This window comes from Cervus canadensis, chromosome 26 (assembly GCF_019320065.1).
Source record: "Cervus canadensis isolate Bull #8, Minnesota chromosome 26, ASM1932006v1, whole genome shotgun sequence".
Taxonomy (NCBI): Eukaryota; Metazoa; Chordata; class Mammalia; order Artiodactyla; family Cervidae; genus Cervus; species Cervus canadensis.
This window is the reverse complement of record NC_057411.1, coordinates 49473904-49492743: the sequence shown is the minus strand read 5'-3', so window position 1 is coordinate 49492743 and position 18840 is coordinate 49473904. Positions and strand designations below refer to the sequence as shown.

Genomic DNA, 18840 nt, shown 5'->3' with positions numbered 1-18840 from the left:
GAGCGGTGGGTGGGGGCGCCGCCCCCGGGCTCAGCCTGGAGACCCGAGGTCAGCGCCAGCTGGTCCGTGTTCAGCTGTGATCGCGACCGCTCTTAGCTCCGAGGCCGAGGCCTGGTCTGCCAATGGTAACACTGTCTGTGTCGGACGCGGGAGGGGAGGGCCCACCCTGCAGCGTGCGCCCGGCCGGGGCCAGGGGTCGGGGCCACTCTGCCCTCTCTCAGCTGGGTGGGGTCCTTCTCAAAGGGGTCTTGACCCTGACTCCCCACCAGAGTGGGTGTTGGTCTTGACAGCAGCCTCCGTGCCTTCCGGGGGATGTGTCACCACGTGCCGGGGTATCTTCTGCGGGGGTCCCGGGGCCTCACAGCTGAGGAAGGAGGTGACCGTTGTCCCTTCTCGGGGATCCTACCTGGGTAGGGGCTGCTCCTCCAGCCTCCGAGTAGCTCGCTGGCCCTGCGGCTGCACCCCCTCCACCCCTCGCCCCCTGGTCTGGAAGGAGGCCTCCAAATCCTTGGAAGTGAAACTCTGCTGTTGACGAAGCAAAACTGGCTGGGTTTCCGCAGGGACCAGCCGTCTGTCTTACCGACAGAGCCAGAGGGACGAGCTCGGCAGATCCTCGAGGAAGTGTTTTTCCTCCTCTGTTCTGATTTGTCGATGACGCTGCATGTTTCTGTCTGTCCCTCTGAGGTTCGTGAATACCTGGTGACTCTGGACACCAGACTTGGTGCCTTGGGTGAAAGTCAACTCGAGTCCACCTGGAATTTGGGGCTTCGCTGGAGCGTTAGAGCAGTGCCTCTTATTTGGGCTAAAATTAACTTTCTCCGCCAGCACCTCCGTCTCCCCGTCTGTGAACAGGGGACTCGTGGACCTGCGCGGCCACAGGAGCTCGGGTGTGGCCACAGCACCTGTGCTTTGTAGCCGCCATGTGGCGCGTCTCTGTCCTTGTGGTCCGAGCAGGAGGCCGCCCCTGGCTGCGCCCCGGGCCGTCCCGGGGGCCGTGGCCCCAGCATGACCCCCCCGCACTCCTGCCTGGCCCTCCATTCAGGAAGGGGCTCCGGATGGATTGACACGGGAGCAGCACACTCTTGTCACCCCCGACAGAGCCCGGCACGCCCAGAGCAGGGGATCGCGATCGGCCAGCCGGGCGGGGAGGGTTCTCACTCCCCCAGGCCTGGCACGTACACACGGAGAAGACCTGCTCCTGTGCCGTGGGTGCCAGCCCTCGAGTCCTCTCTGTCTCTCCTTGCACAGCGCACATCACACACAGGCACGGGCCACACACAGACGCAAATACAGGCACAGACACACACATGCATAGACACAGGCGCAAAGAAGGGCAAACACAAACACACACATAAATATATACACACAGACACACATATAGGCACATTCACAGGCATAGGCACACACACACTCACACACACACACACACTCACACACTCACACACCCATGCATCCTCACACACACTCACACACACCCATACATCCTCACACACACACACTCACACACAGTCACACCCATGCATCCTCACGCACACACACACACACCCACCCATGCATCCTCACACACACACACTCACACACAGTCACACCCATGCATCCTCACGCACACACACACACACCCACCCATGCATCCTCACACACACTCACACACACACTCACACACACTCACACCTATGCATTGTCACACACTCACACACCCATGCATCCTCACACACACTCACACACACCCATACATCCTCATACACACACACGCACACACACCCATGCATCCTCACACACACACACACACACACACATGCATTGTCACACACACACACACACCCATGCATCCTCACTCACACACACTCACACACACCCATGCATCCTCACACACACACACACACCCATGCATCCTCACACACACCCACACACACACCCCCATGCATCCTCATACACACACACACCCATGCATCCTCACACACACACACACACCCATGCATCCTCACACACACCCACACACACACACCCATGCATCCTCACACACACACACACCCCCATGCATCCTCACACACACACCCATGCATCCTCACACACACACACTCACACACACACCCATGCATCCTCACACACACACACTCACACACACAGTCCTCTCCAGCCTCCCCACAGCATCCCCACCCTGGATGGCCCCAGCTCTGGCCTTGTAAACACACACACACACAAATGCAGGCATATACAGATATTCACATGCATAGACACATGCATAGACACATACATACTCACACACACACACACACAGGCACACATACACACCATCCTCTCAACCTCTCCACAGCATGCCTGCCCTGGATGGCCCCAGCTCTGGCTTTGCGAACACACACGCACACACACACTCACACACACACACACACACACACACACAGTCCTCTTGGCCTCCCCCGCCTTGGAGGGCTCCGGCCCTAGCCTGCAAACACACACACACACTCTCACACACATGCACACACACTCCTCTCGGCCTTCCCCGCCCTGCAAGGCCCCGGCTCTGGCCTGCTTCCCACACGTCCTCCCCTTCCCCGTCCTGCAGACCTGGTTCCCATAGGCCCCCGGCCCTCCCCTCCTGGTTGGGTCCTGCAATCATCATCAGCATCCCCGCGGGCCCGGGGTCTCCTTTGGGCCCCAGGGGCATGTCCTGTTCACTCAGGGCTCCAGCCTGGGGTTCGGCCCCGGTCCCAGGGGGCACGAGATCTGGCCGGAAGGCTTTGAGGATGTTGACGACACTGAACTCCACGTACTGTGGTCCAGAGAAGGAAGGGGGTGTGTCTGTGAGTCTGCGTGAAAGCTATGAGTGTGTGTTGTGTGTCTCTGTGTGTGCAAGTATATAAATGTGTGTCTGTGTGTGTGTGTGAGTGTGCGTGTGCACGGAGTGGTGACGTGACCACACCAGGGCTTCCTCTATCCACTCCTGGCTCCTCGGTCTCCTCAAAGACAAGCGGGAGGCATTTCAGGGACAAGGGGATTCCGTTCACCTGGGGTGCACCTCCAGGCCCTGCACCTCACTGGGCAAGCGGAGTGGGCTCCAGGGCCCCTCGGCTGCCACTGGCGGTGAAGTAAGGAGACCCGTGTGAGGACGTGGTGGCATCTCTGCTCTGCAGGAGGCATGTCTGTGTCCAGTGACCGAGATGGCCAACGTCATGGCACCCTCCCCCCAAAGCGCAGGGACCCCTGGCCCACCCCAGCCTCTGTGACACCACAGTTCTGGGGCCCTGGGTGTGTGTTTAGGGAAACGTTGACAAATAGCTTCGTAATAAGGCAAACGCCGATCATACTCATTTAATCTTTGTTAAAAGCATCACAAATGATTTATTGATTTTTAAAAAGGAAAAATAAGAAAGAATTTATCGCATCTCTGTTATGTGCATATAGAAGTGTGGGCTCGATCCAGCTGAATGAGACGTTAGCGGTCCAAGCCCAGCCCGCTCTTCCCGGGGGCCCGCGAGTACCTGTACGTCAAAGATGCAGGACCTCAAAACGTGGAACCAGATAAACCCAGACCTACGTGTCGATCTACACGGTTATGGGGATGGAACGTATTCGGTTATAGATGCCAACTTATTCCCAGGCTCTTGGGTCCGCACACCCAAAACGCTCTTCATAGAAATGATGACAGAAAATACGAGAACACAAATAGCTGAAGGGAAACCCTATCCCATCAGCGAGAGAATGCAGCTGAGGGTCAGGAGGTCATGGGGGGTCGTCACCCACTGGCACTGCTGAGCTGCGCCCGGGGGACTCCCTGCTGACCTTGACCTGGGACGGGGCCAGCGCTGACAGGTGTCTGACCCTGGAATGAGGCTCACAGGCCGGGCTGGGGTGGACGGCAGGACGCGGGGCTCCCTAAGGGGTCTTTGGAGAGGGCAGGCAGGCTGGCGGAGGCAGACGCCCCGAGAACCCAGCCTCTCCCCACAGTGCCCCGCAACTCCTGGGCTTCCCGGAGGACGCTCTGCGGGGCCGCAGGGAGGGGATGGGGGGCGCCTCTGCCGCCCGCCCCGTGACCTGCAGTGACCCCTTCTGAGCCGGTCCAGACCCCATTTGTGACACGTGGGACTGGATGCCAGGGTCCCCCCTCCCACATGCGGGAGCTGCTCTGGGGGTGCAGATGACCCCTCGCAGGCTGAGTTTCTTTTCTGCGGAAGCGAGCTAAGGCTTCCCACTGCCCCGGGCTTCATCCTGGACTCCTCGCAGCCGGGGGGTCCTAGCCTGGGCTCCAGGGTGTCCCCACCTCTGGGGGGAGGCTCTGGCCACCTGAGAGACCAGGGAGGGGGTGGGGTGGGGCCGCCTCCAGTTTCAAGGCAAAAGGTGAAACCCCGCCCCCAGATTCTCCCCGAGTCCCTGATTCTAGGCATCGGTGAGCGAGGGGGTCGAACTGTGTGGGAAGCGGGGGGCTGGCTCCTGGGGCACCTCTGCGGCCCCTTGCTGTGTGTGACCCCAGGGCAGCCGCTCCCTCTCTGGGCCTCAGCGGCTCTGTCTTCAAGACAAGGCGGGCACTCCCTGTCTGCCCTTCACGCTCTGCCTTTCTAACCTCTCCTGGTTCCTGGGTTTCTGCGCGGCTCCCTCAAGCCAAGAGGGAACGCAAAACACTGGGCATCTGTCTCGAGGCCGCTCCCGGGACTGGAAGCCGCCCATGGAGGGCGGAGCTGGGGGGAGCTTTGCTTTTGGTGGCGGGACCCCAGGAGAGAAGGCTTGGGGGGGGGGCGGGGTGGAGGAGCATTTCTGGGCGTTCGGCAAACGGGGTTCCCAAGAACGGGGGCTAAGAACCACCTCTCCCCCCAGAAACCGAAAATGGCTACCTAGAGAGGTATTTACATCTCTGCAGGTTAAAAAGAGGAAGGGGACCCCGGAGGGAGGCTGGGAGTGTGGCGTGGGGGGGCAGCAGCAGGCTTTCCGGATTCTGGAGGGTGCGCACGACCCCCGCAGAGGGACGGCCTGTGAGCGGTGGGAGCTGCCTTCCTGGGGGTTCCGAGGAAGAAAGCGGGGCTCCGCATTCCTCCGGGGACAAGAGCCCCCGGTGCAGGTGATGGGAGGCGGGGGGTGGGGGGTCTGCGCTTCCGAGAGTCCGGCAGGCTCACCCCCCAGTCTCAGGGGGCCCGGCCTCGCCTATGAGAAGTCAGGCCTCCTCGCCGGAGTGACGGGGTGTGGGCTTCGAGCTGGGGGCCGGGGCGGGGCGGGCTCGAGCTGGACGGGGCGGGGGCAGCTGTCGGCTGGCGTGGACGCGGCGGGAGGAGGAGGAGGCTTTCCCGAGGTCTCCGCGGGGGTGCGGGTCCCACCCCGAGCCGGGGGGCGGCGGTGTGGTCCTGGGCCCTCCGCGGGGTATGACGCGGCGGAGAGGAGAGCGTTCCGGGCGCGGCCTCCGCGGCCTCAGCTCACCAGGTAGCTGTGCATCTCCCGGGAGCTGACGCTCAGGACCACGCCCGAGTGATTCCCTGGAGGAGAGACCCGGTGTGAGCTCGCGGCCGGCCCAGCGGCGCGGGACCGGGGCCGGCGGCGCGCGGGCGCGGTGCGTGCGGCCTCCGCCGACGTGCGGGGCATCCCGAGCTTCCTCCCGCCATCGTCGTGCGGGTCGTGCCTGGACGCGGGTGCGGAGGTTGTGGGGTGGGCGGGTGACTGAGGGCGGGTCTCCCGGTGCCGGCACAAGCAGTGGACCCAGGGGGCCTCGGGGTGAGGCCGCGCCCGCCACCCGCCCCCACCGCACCCACTGACCTGCAGGGGGGCCGGCCCCGGCATCGGCAGCAGGGGGAGGTAGGCGGGGCTCTGTGCCCCCCGGGCAGGGGGCACTGCAGGGCGGCCAGGTGAGGCCCCGGGCGGCGGCGGGAGAGAGAAGGGCACAGGGACCGTCAGAAATGCAGGGGTCAGCCAGGGTCCCAGGCGGGGCCGCGTTCTGAGACCCCTGGGGAGCAGAGGCGTGGCCGCTGGCTGCCTGGAGCCCCCACCTCCCGGGCGCACGGAGACGGAGCGGCGGAGAGGTTCCAGCCGGCCGTGGGGACCACGGGGTCGTGAGCTGGCCTGGGGCTTTGGGTCCAAGGTCAGCCACCTGTCCACTGGGCCGCCTGGGTGGGCGACGTCACCTCTCTGTACCTCACTTCTAGCTGTTTAAAAGGTGGGGACGACGACTCCGCCTCCCACAGTCCCAGGGACACGGCAGATATGGGTTGAGGGGATAAAAGGGCAGCGATGACACCCCTCCCCCCAGGTGGCAGCTTGCCGGCGCGTCCTCGGGCCCCACTGGGGACATCACAGCACCCCAGGGCCGGGGCGTGCAGGGCAGGTGGGGTGCAGAGCGACTATTAAGGGTTGGGGGAGCAGGGGCCCCAGGGTCTGGACTCCAGCCCCTTCCCTACCAGCTGTGTGGCCCTGACCCCGGGCCAGTCCAGGTCTCAGCTCTGAAAAGGAGCGCCCCTGCTGGGCTGTGGAGGAAGCCATGCAGCTTGAGCACTCAGCGCTCACGCTGCCTGGAGCACTCAGCATTCATGTGGCCTGGAGCACTCAGCGCTCATGTGGTCAGGAGCACTCAGCATTCATGTGGCCTGGAGCACTCAGCGCTCACGCGGCCGGGTGGGCAGCTCCAGTGCTCTGGTGGGACTCAGGGCTCCCGGGCCTCAGTCTCCCCACGGGTTGAGGAGGGAGTGGAGATGGGGCGTGCTATCCCATCAGAGTGTGTGTCCCCTCCAAAGATGGACAGATCATGGTCACCTCAACCGCAGAGTCAGAACCAAGGGCCAGCGGTGACGGCCAGGAGAGGTGGAGCGGCTGCCAGGCTGTCCCCTCCCTGGTCTCTGCCACTCAGAGGCCGCAGGGGGCGCGGGGTGGACGGTGCAGCGGGCTGAGCCGGCTGCAGCGTTATCACCAGCAGAAGCTTCGAGGTGGTGGGGCTCAGCCCGCGAACACCCGCTCATGAGAGGCCCCGAGAGAGAACTGGAGGTCAACACAGACCCCCACCCCCAGAGGAGGCCGCTGAGTGGGCGGCCGCTCCATCTTCCCTGCTGGCCGTGGGCGGGGGGCAATGGGGTCATGGAACAGAGACGCTGTGCGCACTGTAAAGGGCTGTCACACGTTACGTCCATGTGCGCACGGCCCAGGGCATCGTCCTCCCAGTGACGGGAGGGATGCCGGGAGCGCGGAGGGGGTGACTGCCGAGAGAGGCCCCGGGGACCCCCAGAACACAGCAGCTTCGCTGTGGAAGCCAGCTGTCTGCCCCACCCCTCGGGGGACTGTGGGGACGGGCATCCGGGGTCCCGGTCCACAGGCAGCCCCAGGGGACTCCTGCCATCACCCGTCAGAAGGAGGGGACCCAGGGTAGGGCCCGCCTGGCCCCAGGCCTGGTGGTGGAGGAGGGGTTCCTGGGGGAGGGGGTGTTGGGGGGCGGTGTTACCTAGAGTCTGTGGGTGGAGCTCGTCCTCTATGAACTCCTCACCCTGGATGGCGCTCTGCACGCCCTGGCTGTGGCTCACGGGGCTCGTCATTTCCTGCTCCTTCTCGTTGTGCATCTGGGCATACACGGTCCTGCCGGGGCGTTTCCTGCAAGGCGGCAGGCGGTGGGGGCGGAAATCAGGGCTCTGCCTGGGATGTCTGTCCCTGGAGGCCCCCAGCCCACCCCTCTGTGCGGTGCTCTCATTGTTCCTGGGTCTGCCTCCTGCACCACCTCTGTGCCAAGCCACCTCCTCCAGGAAGCCCTCCTGCACCACCTCTGTGCCAAGCCACCTCCTCCAGGAAGCCCTCCTGCACCACCTCTGTGCCAAGCCACCTCCTCCAGGAAGCCCTCCTGCACCACCTCTGTGCCAAGCCACCTCCTCCAGGAAGCCCTCCTGCGCCACCTCTGTGCCAAGCCACCTCCTCCAGGAAGCCCTCCTGTGCCACCTCTGTGCCAAGCCACCTCCTCCAGGAAGCCCTCCTGCACCACCTCTGTGCCAAGCCACCTCCTCCAGGAAGCCCTCCTGCACCACCTCTGCGCCAAGCCACCTCCTCCAGGAAGCCCTCCTGCGCCACCTCTGCGCCAAGCCACCTCCTCCAGGAAGCCCTCCTGCGCCACCTCTGCGCCAAGCCACCTCCTCCAGGAAGCCCTCCTGCGCCACCTCTGCGCCAAGCCACCTCCTCCAGGAAGCCCTCCTGCGCCACCTCTGCGCCAAGCCACCTCCTCCAGGAAGCCCTCCTGCACCACCTCTGTGCCAAGCCACCTCCTCCAGGAAGCCCTCCTGCGCCACCTCTGGGCCAAGCCACCTCCTCCAGGAAGCCCTCCTGCGCCACCTCTGGGCCAAGCCACCTCCTCCAGGAAGCCCTCCTGCGCCACCTCTGCGCCAAGCCACCTCCTCCAGGAAGCCCTCCTGCGCCACCTCTGTGCCAAGCCACCTCCTCCAGGAAGCCCTCCTGCGCCACCTCTGTGCCAAGCCACCTCCTCCAGGAAGCCCTCCTGCGCCACCTCTGTGCCAAGCCACCTCCTCCAGGAAGCCCCTCCTGCGCCACCTCTGTGCCAAAGCCACCTCCTCCAGGAATGCCCTCTGTGCCACCTCTGTGCCAAGGCCGCTCCACCTCCTCCGGAAGCCCTCCTGACCACCTTGTGCCAAGCCACCTCTCTCCAGGAAGCCTCCTGCACCACCCTCTGCGCCAAGCACCCTCCTCTCAGAAGCCCTCCTGCGCCACCCTCTGCGCCAAGCACCTCCTCCAGGAAAGCGCCTCCTGGCCACCTCTGCGCCAAGCCACTCCTCCAGGAAGCCCTCCTGCGACTCAACCTCTGGCGCCAAGCCACCTCCTCCAGTGAAGCCCTCCTGCGGCCACCTCTGCGCCAATAAGCCACCTCCTCCAGAAGCCCTCCTATGCGCCAGCGTCTGTGCCAAGCCACCTCCTCCAGGAAGCCCTCCTGCGCCACCTCTGCGCCAAGCCACCTCCTCCAGGAAGCCCTCCTGCGCCACCTCTGCGCCAAGCCACCTCCTCCAGGAAGCCCTCCTGCGCCACCTCTGTGCCAAGCCACCTCCTCCAGGAAGCCCTCCTGCGCCACCTCTGGGCCAAGCCACCTCCTCCAGGAAGCCCTCCTGCACCACCTCTGCGCCAAGCCACCTCCTCCAGGAAGCCCTCCTGTGCCACACCGCGTCTGGCCAAGCCAGCTCCTCCAGGAACCCCTCCTGCACCACCTCTGGGCCAAGCCACCTCCTCCAGGAAAGCCTCTCCTGCGCCACCTTCTGCGCCAAGCCACCCTCTCCAAGGAAGCCTCCTGCGCCACCTCTGTGCCAAGCCAACCTCCTCCAGGAAGCCTCCTGTGCCACCTCTGGGCCAAGCACCTCCTCCAGGAAGCCCTCTCGCGCGCACCTCTGGCACCAAGCCACCTCCTCCCAGGAGCCCTCCTGCGCCACCTCTGCAACCAAGCCACCCTCCTCCAGGAAGCCCTCCTGCAACCACCTCTGCACCAGGCCACCTCCTCCAGGAAGCCCTCCTGCGCCACCTCTGCACCAAGCCACCTCCTCCAGGAAGCCCTCCTGCACCACCTCTGTGCCAAGCCACCTCCTCCAGGAAGCCCTCCTGTGCCACCTCTGGGCCAAGCCACCTCCTCCAGGAAGCCCTCCTGCGCCACCTCTGCACCAAGCCACCTCCTCCAGGAAGCCCTCCTGCGCCACCTCTGGGTCAAGCCACCTCCTCCAGGAAGCCCTCCTGCGCCACCTCTGTGCCAAGCCACCTCCTCCAGAAGCCCTCCTGCGCCACCTCTGTGCCAAGCCACCTCCTCCAGGAAGCCCTCCTGTGCCACCTCTGGGCCAAGCCACCTCCTCCAGGAAGCCCTCCTGCACCACCTCTGGGCCAAGCCACCTCCTCCAGGAAGCCCTCCTGCGCCACCTCTGCGCCAAGCCACCTCCTCCAGGAAGCCCTCCTGCGCCACCTCTGTGCCAAGCCACCTCCTCCAGGAAGCCCTCCTGTGCCACCTCTGGGCCAAGCCACCTCCTCCAGGAAGCCCTCCTGCACCACCTCTGCGCCAAGCCACCTCCTCCAGGAAGCCCTCCTGCGCCACCTCTGCACCAAGCCACCTCCTCCAGGAAGCCCTCCTGCACCACCTCTGCACCAAGCCACCTCCTCCAGGAAGCCCTCCTGCGCCACCTCTGCACCAAGCCACCTCCTCCAGGAAGCCCTCCTGCACAACCTCTGCAACAAGCCACCTCCTCCAGGAAGCCCTCCATCCTGTGAGCTCCCGCAGCCCTGGGTTTGCCTCTGCCCCGGCAAGCACTGTCTGTCTGTCTCCCCTGAGGCGTGCTGCAGGGAGAGTGCGCTTCTTTGTCTCTTTCAGGTCCCTGTCACCCATCACCTTGGGGTTCTGATCATGTCAGCAGGTGTGTGTTTCCGCAAGGCATGCGATGCTGACAAGCTCTGAGAGGTGTTTGCTGAGCCCTGCCCAGGTCCTGGGGCGTCCTCTGGTGCCCGTCCCCTCCAGGGCAGAGGGAAAGGAGATGGAGGGCACAGCCCCTCTCTGTCTCAGCTGGGACCGGGCTCAGGGCTCTGGGCCACGCTCCTTCGTGTGCGACTCCCACTTGGTTGGAGCAAAACTCCAAAGGGCACATGGTTCCACTTTACAGATGAGGAAACTGAGGCTCAGTGGGAGGGTGGGCTTCCTCGGAGCCACCATCAGCAGTTCACCAACACGGGCAGTTCTCTGGAAATACTGAGATGGCGGGATGCACATTCAGGCCCCCGGGGTGGGCTGGGTCATGACGGGCCCCAGGGGACTACAGCACTGACAGCCTCTGAGACTCAGGAGCCGCTTTTCACACGGGCGGGCCCAGCCCAGGCTGCCGGCGGTGCCAGCCTGGAAACCCCAGCTCTCCACAAAGCTAAAGCCTCCGGACAAACAGGGCATTTCTCACCATATTCTCTGATGGCCAGTCTTCTAGCTGGGCACACTCACTCCCAGAACTGTGCTCCGCCCACGGATTCCATGGTAACCGCCCTCCCATGATTAATTCACTAGGTGAGCCCAGCGGTCACACCTGCCTGCCTCTTCTTCTTCCCTTTTCCCCGCCTCCCTCCTGATTAGACCCCTTTTACAGATGAGGAAACTGAGGCCCACAGGGAGGGGAAGAGACTGGCTGGACCGGCAGAGCTGGTCAGCAGCAGGCTGGATGGCAAGCTGGTCTGGGAGGCTGACCCAGCCCTGCTGCCGTCTGGGCTGTCCTGCAGGTTGGGAAGGGGAGTTGCCCAGCGTGAGTGGTCCTGGAGGACAGAGACCCAGAAGAGTCCCAGGCTGCAGGAGGGACCCTCGGCCTCCAAGGAGCAGGAGCCGGAGGCTCAGGGTGTCTCCAAGCTGTTCCCAATGGTGACCCTGAGCGGGGAGACCCCGAGGCCACTGGAGCCGAACCAGCAGGATGGGGTGAGACGCGGGGCTCGGATCTCACAGCTGCATTTGCAGGGCATAAGCCTGGTGACACTCTTTGGCCTTTGTGTCCATCCCCGGGCCCTGTATCCAGGTCAGATCAGATTCTCCAGCCCCTCCAAGTGTGCCCATGAATAATCCTGACACTGCGGGCTATTAAACCCTACTGATGATGGCCGGCATCAACGACTGCTACACTTCTGCCAGGGGCTGCACCACCACCCTGGGCAACTTCGCCAAGGCCACTTTTGATGCCATTTCCAAGACCTACAGTTATCTCACCCCTGACCTCTGGAAAGAGACGGTGTTCACCAAGTCTCCATATCAGGAATTCACTGACCATCTTGTGAAGACCCACACCAGAGTCTCCGTGCAGAGGACCCAGGCCCCAGCTGTAGCCACCACATAATTTTATAAAGAGAATAATAAAGTGAATGAAACCAGAAAAAAAAAATTAAACCCATTTTACAGATAAGGATCAAGGTCAGAGGGGAGGAGGCATCACAGCCCCTCTGAGGACCGCACGCTGAGCTTGCCACCCACCCAGCCTCATTCCAAGCCCCTGCCTGCTCCACCCTGGGGTCACCACCCCACCCTGACTCCTCCCCGAATGAAGCTGGAGCCCTCCTCGCCGTGGGGTGCCTGGCACAGGGCAGCTCTGGCTCAAGCTTGTGGAGGGAGGGGTGGGTGAGCACTAGGGGGAACATGGGTGGTGGAGGGCACGGCCTGGGGTCAGACCCTCACTCCTCAGCTGTGTGGCCCTGGGACAATCGCTTAACCTCTCTGAGCCTGGGTTTCCTCATCTGTAAAATGGGTGCGTGGAGCAGAGGGGAGGATCGGGTGGAAGACACTCCCTGGCTTGTGAGTGGCCAGCTGCCCTTGGGGACCGAGATAACTCAGGACCAGCGTGCGGGTCCAGGTGAGGCCCCCTCCCTGTCCCGCGGCCCATCGAGGGCACAGTCCCAGCCCTCTGTGGCCCTTGGGCCCCACCCACATGCCCGGTGAGCCCAGGGAGGCCAGGCCTTGCCTTTTGAACTTGTACAGGATGAAGGCCCCGACAGCGAAGAGCCCGCTGACGAAGAGGATCGCCACCGCCCAGTAGCCGCCTCCGCCTCCCAGGCTCGGGGAATCTGTGGGCAAAACAGCCTGTGAGCGCTCAGAGTGGGCAGCGGCCGCCCCCGGAACCTGGGACCCCACTGTGTAAATCCCGGCCCTGGTCCTTCCCCCCTAGAAAGTGGACACAGCTTTATCCAGACCGATGCTGGCGTGGACATGCGTCTTCATGGAGCAGAAAGCCACCCTTTGGCTCCTGCCAAGATTCTTGCCCCAGAGCGGGAAGGACGGTCCATGGTGGGCGTGGGGGCAGAGTGCATCTGAGACCCTACGTGTGCGCTCAGTCGCGTCCGACTCTGTGACCCCATGGAGCCCGCCAGGCTCCTCTGTCCAAAGGATTCTCCAGGCAAGAATACTGGAGTGGGTTGCCATGCCCTCCTCCAGGTGACCTTCCTGACTCAGGGATCGAACCCAGGTCTCTTATGTCTCCTGCTCTGGCAGGCGGGTTCATTACCACTGGCACCGCCTGGGAAGCCCAATCTGAGACCCTAAATGACGTAAATTAAAGCAAGAGCTCTGTGCGTGTCCACGGGGGAGGGCAGCAAGGCTTACCAGGATTTAACTGATGAACACCGGGCCAGGAGGGACATGTGGTCAGCAGAGGGGCCCCTCTGCCCCCAGTGTACACAGTAGCCAGCGTCATCTGAGGGGCCTGGGTGCCCGCCCATCCCACCTTGCAGAGGCGAGCCCGGCCAGGGCCCTCACCTGTGTCCACGTCCCTCATGGCCACCACGACCCGGACCCCGCCACGCAGGAGGAAGCTGATCTTCTGTGCGTTCAGCACCTGCTGGATGGCCGTGAGCCTCTGAAAGCACAGAGCGGGGAAGACGGAGGGGGTCTTCAGGGTCCCAGCACGGGGAGTGGGAGAGCGGGGCAGACGTCCGCCCTGACCCTCTGGGGTCAGGGGGCTGGGGGAGGGCCCCTGCGCCTCTCTGGGCCTCAGTCATCCCATCTGTAAAATGGGACTGCTAGCCACCAACCGTCACCAAAAACCTCTGATGGGACACAAGGTGATCCAAGCGTGACCCTGCCCTCAGACAGCTCTGGTTTTAGTTGGCACCACGGAGTGTGGTAACCCAGGGATGTCCAGGAGGCCCCTGACCCCAAAAGTAATCAGGGGAAGCTTCTCGGAGGTGGAAGACCAAGAAAAGGACAAGACAGGGACAGGGCAGGTGACCCAGGCAGGCGAGCGTCCCCACACCTGATACAGAGAGCTCCTAGGGGTGGTACTGCAGGATCGTGGGGTGGAGGAGGGCTAGTGGGCCTCTGGGGCACCCTACTGGTTTGGGAATTCACAAGCAGGGAGTTTCTGGGGTTCAGAAGGGAGTCAGCCAGCCCACACGGGTGTCAGGGGTCACCTGTCTGCACAGGTGGGGGCAGAGGTGCTGGGGAGAGAGGCCCCCAGGGATGGGGGTCCTGTGGCTCCGCTCCCGGGGTCTCTGGCGGGGGGTGCATTCCCTGGGGACTCTGGCCAAGCCTCCCTGGGCAGCGTTTTGGCATCTGGGACTTGGTTTCTGTTCACAGAATGAGGGTGCTGGGCTGGCCTGTCGCTTACACAGCTCCCCACCTGGAGGATCTGGGAGGCACCTGCTTCTGCCCCTTGAACTGAGAACAGAGAGGTGCCAACACAGGAGTGGCTGCCAGGGGCTGGAGGGGGGCAGGGGGTGACTGCTGGTGGGGGCGGGGTTTCCTCTGGGACGATGAAAAGGCTCCTTTGGGAGGACTTAAATGGTAGTAGTGGTCGCATGGCTGTGAATATACTAAAAACCACCGACTGGTACACTTCACAAAAGTAAACGTTATCTCAGAAATAGAAAAAAAAGAACCAGAACCGCAGCCAAGCTCAGGACTAGTCGTGGACACCGATGCCCACGCAGACGGTCTGGAGAGAGTGGCCAGCGCTGAAGTGGGGCTGCAGCACGGCCCGCGGGACCCCTGTGGGTGGGTGGCAGCACCCGTTTTACAGACGAGGTTGGTCATCACTTTCCTTCCAAGGAGTAAGCGTCTTTTAATTTCACGCCTGCAGTCACCATCCGCAATGATTTTGGAGCCCCCCCACAATAAAGTCTGCCAGTGTTTCCACTGTTTCCCCATCTATTTGCCATGAAGTGATGGGTCAGGATGCCATAATCTTAGTTTTCTGAATGTTGAGCTTTAAGCCAACTTTTTCACTCTCCTTTTTCATCAAGCGGCTCTTTAGTCCTTCTTCACTTTCTGCCATAAGGTGGAGTCATCTGCATATCTAAGGTTATTGATATTTCTCCTGGTAATTTTGATTCCAGCTTGTGCTTCTTCCAGCCCAGCATTTCTCATGATGTACTCTGCATATAAGTTAAATAAGCAGGGTGATGATATACAGCCTTGATGGACTCCTTTCCCGATTTGGAGCCAGTCTGTTGTTCCATGTCCAGTTCTAACTGTTGCTTCCTGCCCTGCATACAGGTTTCTCAAGAGGGAAGGGGGGGAGTACCTCACAGTTTACGTTGAACACTCACGACAGTGGGGGGCGTACCCCCCACCTCCTTTCCTTCCAACCCTCCCTCTGAAGTGCCCCCAGTGGGTGCAGCCTCTGAGACTGGTGCTGGCAGCCGGGTTTTTCAACTGGCCACTGACTAACCTCCAGAGACACCCATCATCAGCGCTGGAGCTTGGCTGGGAGCCCCGGGCTCAGACGTGGCTGCCCTCTGGGCTGGGCTGTGGGTCAGGTCGGCACCGTCTCGGGTCCACCTGGAGGCCGCCCAGGCATGCCTCGAGTGTGGCTCTGCAGCCAGAGCGGGGGTGGGGCATGGAGCCCACGCTGTGCTTCCTGGCGGGGGTCTCACTGAGCCTCGCTTCCCTCGTCTGTAAAACGGGTGCTGCCACCCACCCACAGGGGTCCTGCGGGCCGTGCTGCAGCCTGCAGCCTCAGCCTCAGCGCTGGCCACTCTCTCCAGAACGTCTGCGTGGGCATCGGCGTCCACGACTAGTCCAGAGCGCGGCTGTGGTTCTGATTCTTCTTTTGTTTTGAGATAACGCTTACTTTTGTAAAGTGTACCAGTCAGTGGTTTTTTAGTATATTCACAGCCATGCGATGGCTATTACCATTTAACTCCTCCCAAAGAGACCTTTTCATCCTCCCAAAGGAAACCCCGCCCCCACCAGCAGTCACCTCCCTCCCCCAGACCCTGGCAACCACTCCTGTGTTGTCTCTGTGGATTGGCCGATTTGGACATTTCATATAAATGGAATCGCCCAATCAGTGGCTTTTTGTGACCATCTTCTTTCACTTTGCAGCATGCTTCCAAGGTTCACCCACGTTGCAGCCTGGACCAGAATGTCACTCCTGTTCCTGGCTGAGTAATATTCTGCTGTGTGTATGGACCACCTTCTCCTCACCCAGTCATCTGTGGGCGGACATTTGGGTTGTCTCCACTTCAGGGTTATGAAAACCCATGCATGTAGGTAGACACACATCTTCAGTTCTCTTTGGTTCATCCCCGGGGTTGAAGCTGCCGTGTTATATGGTAACTTTGTGCTTGAAGATCTGCCAGACAGTTTGTATGGCGGCTGCAGCATTTTCCGTTCCATCTCAGCAGTGAACGAGGGGCCAAGTTTCTCCACGTCCTCGTCCACACTCATCACTGTCTGCTTGTTGTGGAATTACAGCTGCCCTGGAAGGTGTGAAGGGCTTCCCGCTCACCTTTCAGTCCCAATCCTAGTTGGATGTCCTGAAACCAGTTCCTGGAGTCCCCTGGATGGTGCTCACCCCTCGAGTGAGGCTGGGGTGGTGCGGCCAGGTCCAGCCAAACAAACGGGAGTGAAATTGGCGTGTGCCCCTTGGGGGGCTGGTGCAGTCAGGTGCCCCCCACTCCTCTACCACCGTGACCCTGGGGTAGCCCCAAGGGGGAGGAGGGACAGTGATCGGTGAGAGATAAGCCTTTCCGTGATGAAGAGTGACTGAGGTCCCCGTGCTTGTTGAGTATCACCATCAGACCCTACGCCGTGCGGCGGGAGGGGGGGGCCGGGCCCCCGGCCCCTGGCCCCCGACCCCCGACCCAGCAGCTATGGGAGGTACCTTGTCACTGGTGAGGCTCCTCTTCCTCGTGGGCCTGGGAGGGGGCAGGAGCACGTGCAGGTCGGCCAAGGTGGGCAGCCCTGGCTTTACCACCGTTACCATCAGCTCCTCGGGGATGCTGGTCTCCTGCGGGGACACAGAGAGCCACTCTGATGCACCCGCGTGCCTCCTCTGCCCCCTGCTGTGCTCCAGGGACCTCGGGATGACACCCCCTCCCTGCGTGACCTGTCTGAGTCTTGACCATTCTAGACCCCGGCCCGGCACGGCATGGCCCCCGCGTCCTTCGGCTCCATCGTCCACCTCCCGCATCCCTGCCCTTCTGGTGCCTCAGCCTTTTGCCCCGACCACGGCCTCCGCTTGCCCAGGGCTGCCCCCCTTCAGCTCAATTCTCCCACCGCCGCCAGGGGAGCAGGCCCCTCCCTCGCTTACTGTCCTCCTAGGTGTCAGGGCTCCTGACCACGCAGCTCCCTCAACCCACAAAGCTCTGCTTCCTGGAAGTCCCACTCCATGCACATTCATCTGGCAAACTCCTATTCAGCCTTCAGCGCCCAGGACAATACTACCCAAATCCTTAACGGGCCAAAAGGAGGCATGGCCGTGGTGAGCGTCAGCCTGGGACAACTGTGGATGACTCTAGGGGGCTGGGCTTTCTCCCCTGGGGGGTCAGGGGCCTCGAGTGCCCCGTGCCCACCCTGCCTTTGCCTTCCGTGAGCTCCCTGATGGTAGCCATCGCAGAGACTTGTCTCTCTGTCTCCCGGATCCAGCAGTGAGTAAGTGAGAATCACTTTAAAGAGATTCTGGACCGTCGGAGGAGGGCAACTGCGTCTCGCGCAAACAACTGGTGCTCACTAGGTGTGCATGGAGCATGCAGCCCGCCCCTCCCTCACAAGACGACGCTCCAACCCCGTGTCCCCCAGGGCCAGGTGAAAGGATCCTAAGTGGCTTCCAAGCACCGTTGTCGGCGGACCCAAAGGATAGACAATTAGGACTCAGGGCAGCCTGCCCACCCCCACCCCATCCCCTGCCCTGAGTACTCCGGCCTCCGCCCCCCACTTCCCCGGGGTACCCACAACCCATAAGAAGGGGGGCGGCTCTGCCACGGGTGAGCCAGGTACCTTGGAGAGGAGCCGGGACACCACAAGGCCAACGTCTTCCCTCCACTCGGGGGTGTTGGGGTTCTGAGCGTCCAGGTCCTTGGAAAACTGCAGAGGCACCACTTCAAACTGATCTGGAAAGAGGCGGAGATGGGAGAGTGTCGCCCACCCTGGTCCCTTTACAGCCGGTGGCCACACCCCCTGGATGGCCCATGGCGGGCCCTGGGGGTGGATCCTGCAGCCCATCTGCAGAAAACAAGATTCCCCCCGTCTGTGTGCCAGCAGCTGTCCCAGCGGGGCCCACTACACTGCTGCCATTTAATAATAATAACAAAGGTGACAACGATGAGGACCACGGAGCTGACCTGGGAAGGAGAGCCAAGCCTGCTCTGTGACTTCCCCATCAACCCTCAAGGACAGACAAGCTTGGTCTTCTGTCTCCCAGGGATCCATGGAGTTTGACCGGGCTCTCCCCCCACCAGAATAAGAGTCCCTGGAGAGCGGAGTCCACCCCCTTCCCCCCCACCTTCTCGTTCTCTCAAATTCCCCAGGGTCCCTGACTCAGACACCTCTTCTAAACCAACAAGCAGCAAGTGGTGAAAAAAGAAACCCAGCCCTGGGAGCCTCAGAGTGAACTGTCCTCTCTCCATTTAGCTCCCGAGCCTCAATTTCTTCATTTGTAAAGTGGAGGGGGCTCTGCCAGGGTGAGCAGTCAAAGGGAAAAGTGCCTCGTGAACATGCAGGGCGGGTGGAGGTGAGTGTTGCAAGGTTCTGGGCTCAGGGTGCGGTGCCCATGGGCTTGGAAGTGAGCAATGGCCAAGGGCTGTCCCCTGAATACTTAAGTGATGGCTGCTGTCCACGGCAGATGCTGTTCTTAGAGCAAAATGAGGTTTTTATTGGGGTGATAACGAGGGGAACGTGGCTCTGGGTGGTGGGACGCTTCCATTCTGAGGACTAATTTTAGGTTGCGACAGTCTCCTGGGGGCAAGGCTCAGACCACCCTCCCGGGGCGGGGGAACAGATAAATGGGACACAGATTCAGAGCAGGACTCCCAACAAAGTCCAGATCCCATGTCCTCTTTCAGACATAATCACGCGAGAGTCCTCAGATGCCAGGATGCTGAGGACAGGTGCCTGCGGGGGGTTGAGGGGAGGGAGACCCGGTGGCCAATCCCAGCCCTGCCCCCCGATGCATGACTCGC

The 18840-nt window shown here is 62.1% G+C and overlaps 1 protein-coding gene across 1 annotated transcript in view; it reads right to left on the bottom strand.

Moving 5' to 3' along the window:
* Positions 1-3306: 3306 nt before the first annotated feature.
* Positions 3307-18840, bottom strand: part of SORCS2 (sortilin related VPS10 domain containing receptor 2) — a 488906-nt gene continuing 473372 nt past the window's right edge. The window contains exons 22-27 of the mRNA XM_043447910.1: positions 17660-17772; positions 16545-16670; positions 13196-13295; positions 12405-12507; positions 7406-7551; positions 3307-5459 (exon numbers count right to left, since the gene is read on the bottom strand). Of these exons, the coding sequence (XP_043303845.1) occupies positions 5395-5459; positions 7406-7551; positions 12405-12507; positions 13196-13295; positions 16545-16670; positions 17660-17772 (653 nt within the window). The 3' untranslated portion in view covers positions 3307-5394. The remainder of the gene's footprint in view (positions 5460-7405; positions 7552-12404; positions 12508-13195; positions 13296-16544; positions 16671-17659; positions 17773-18840) is intronic.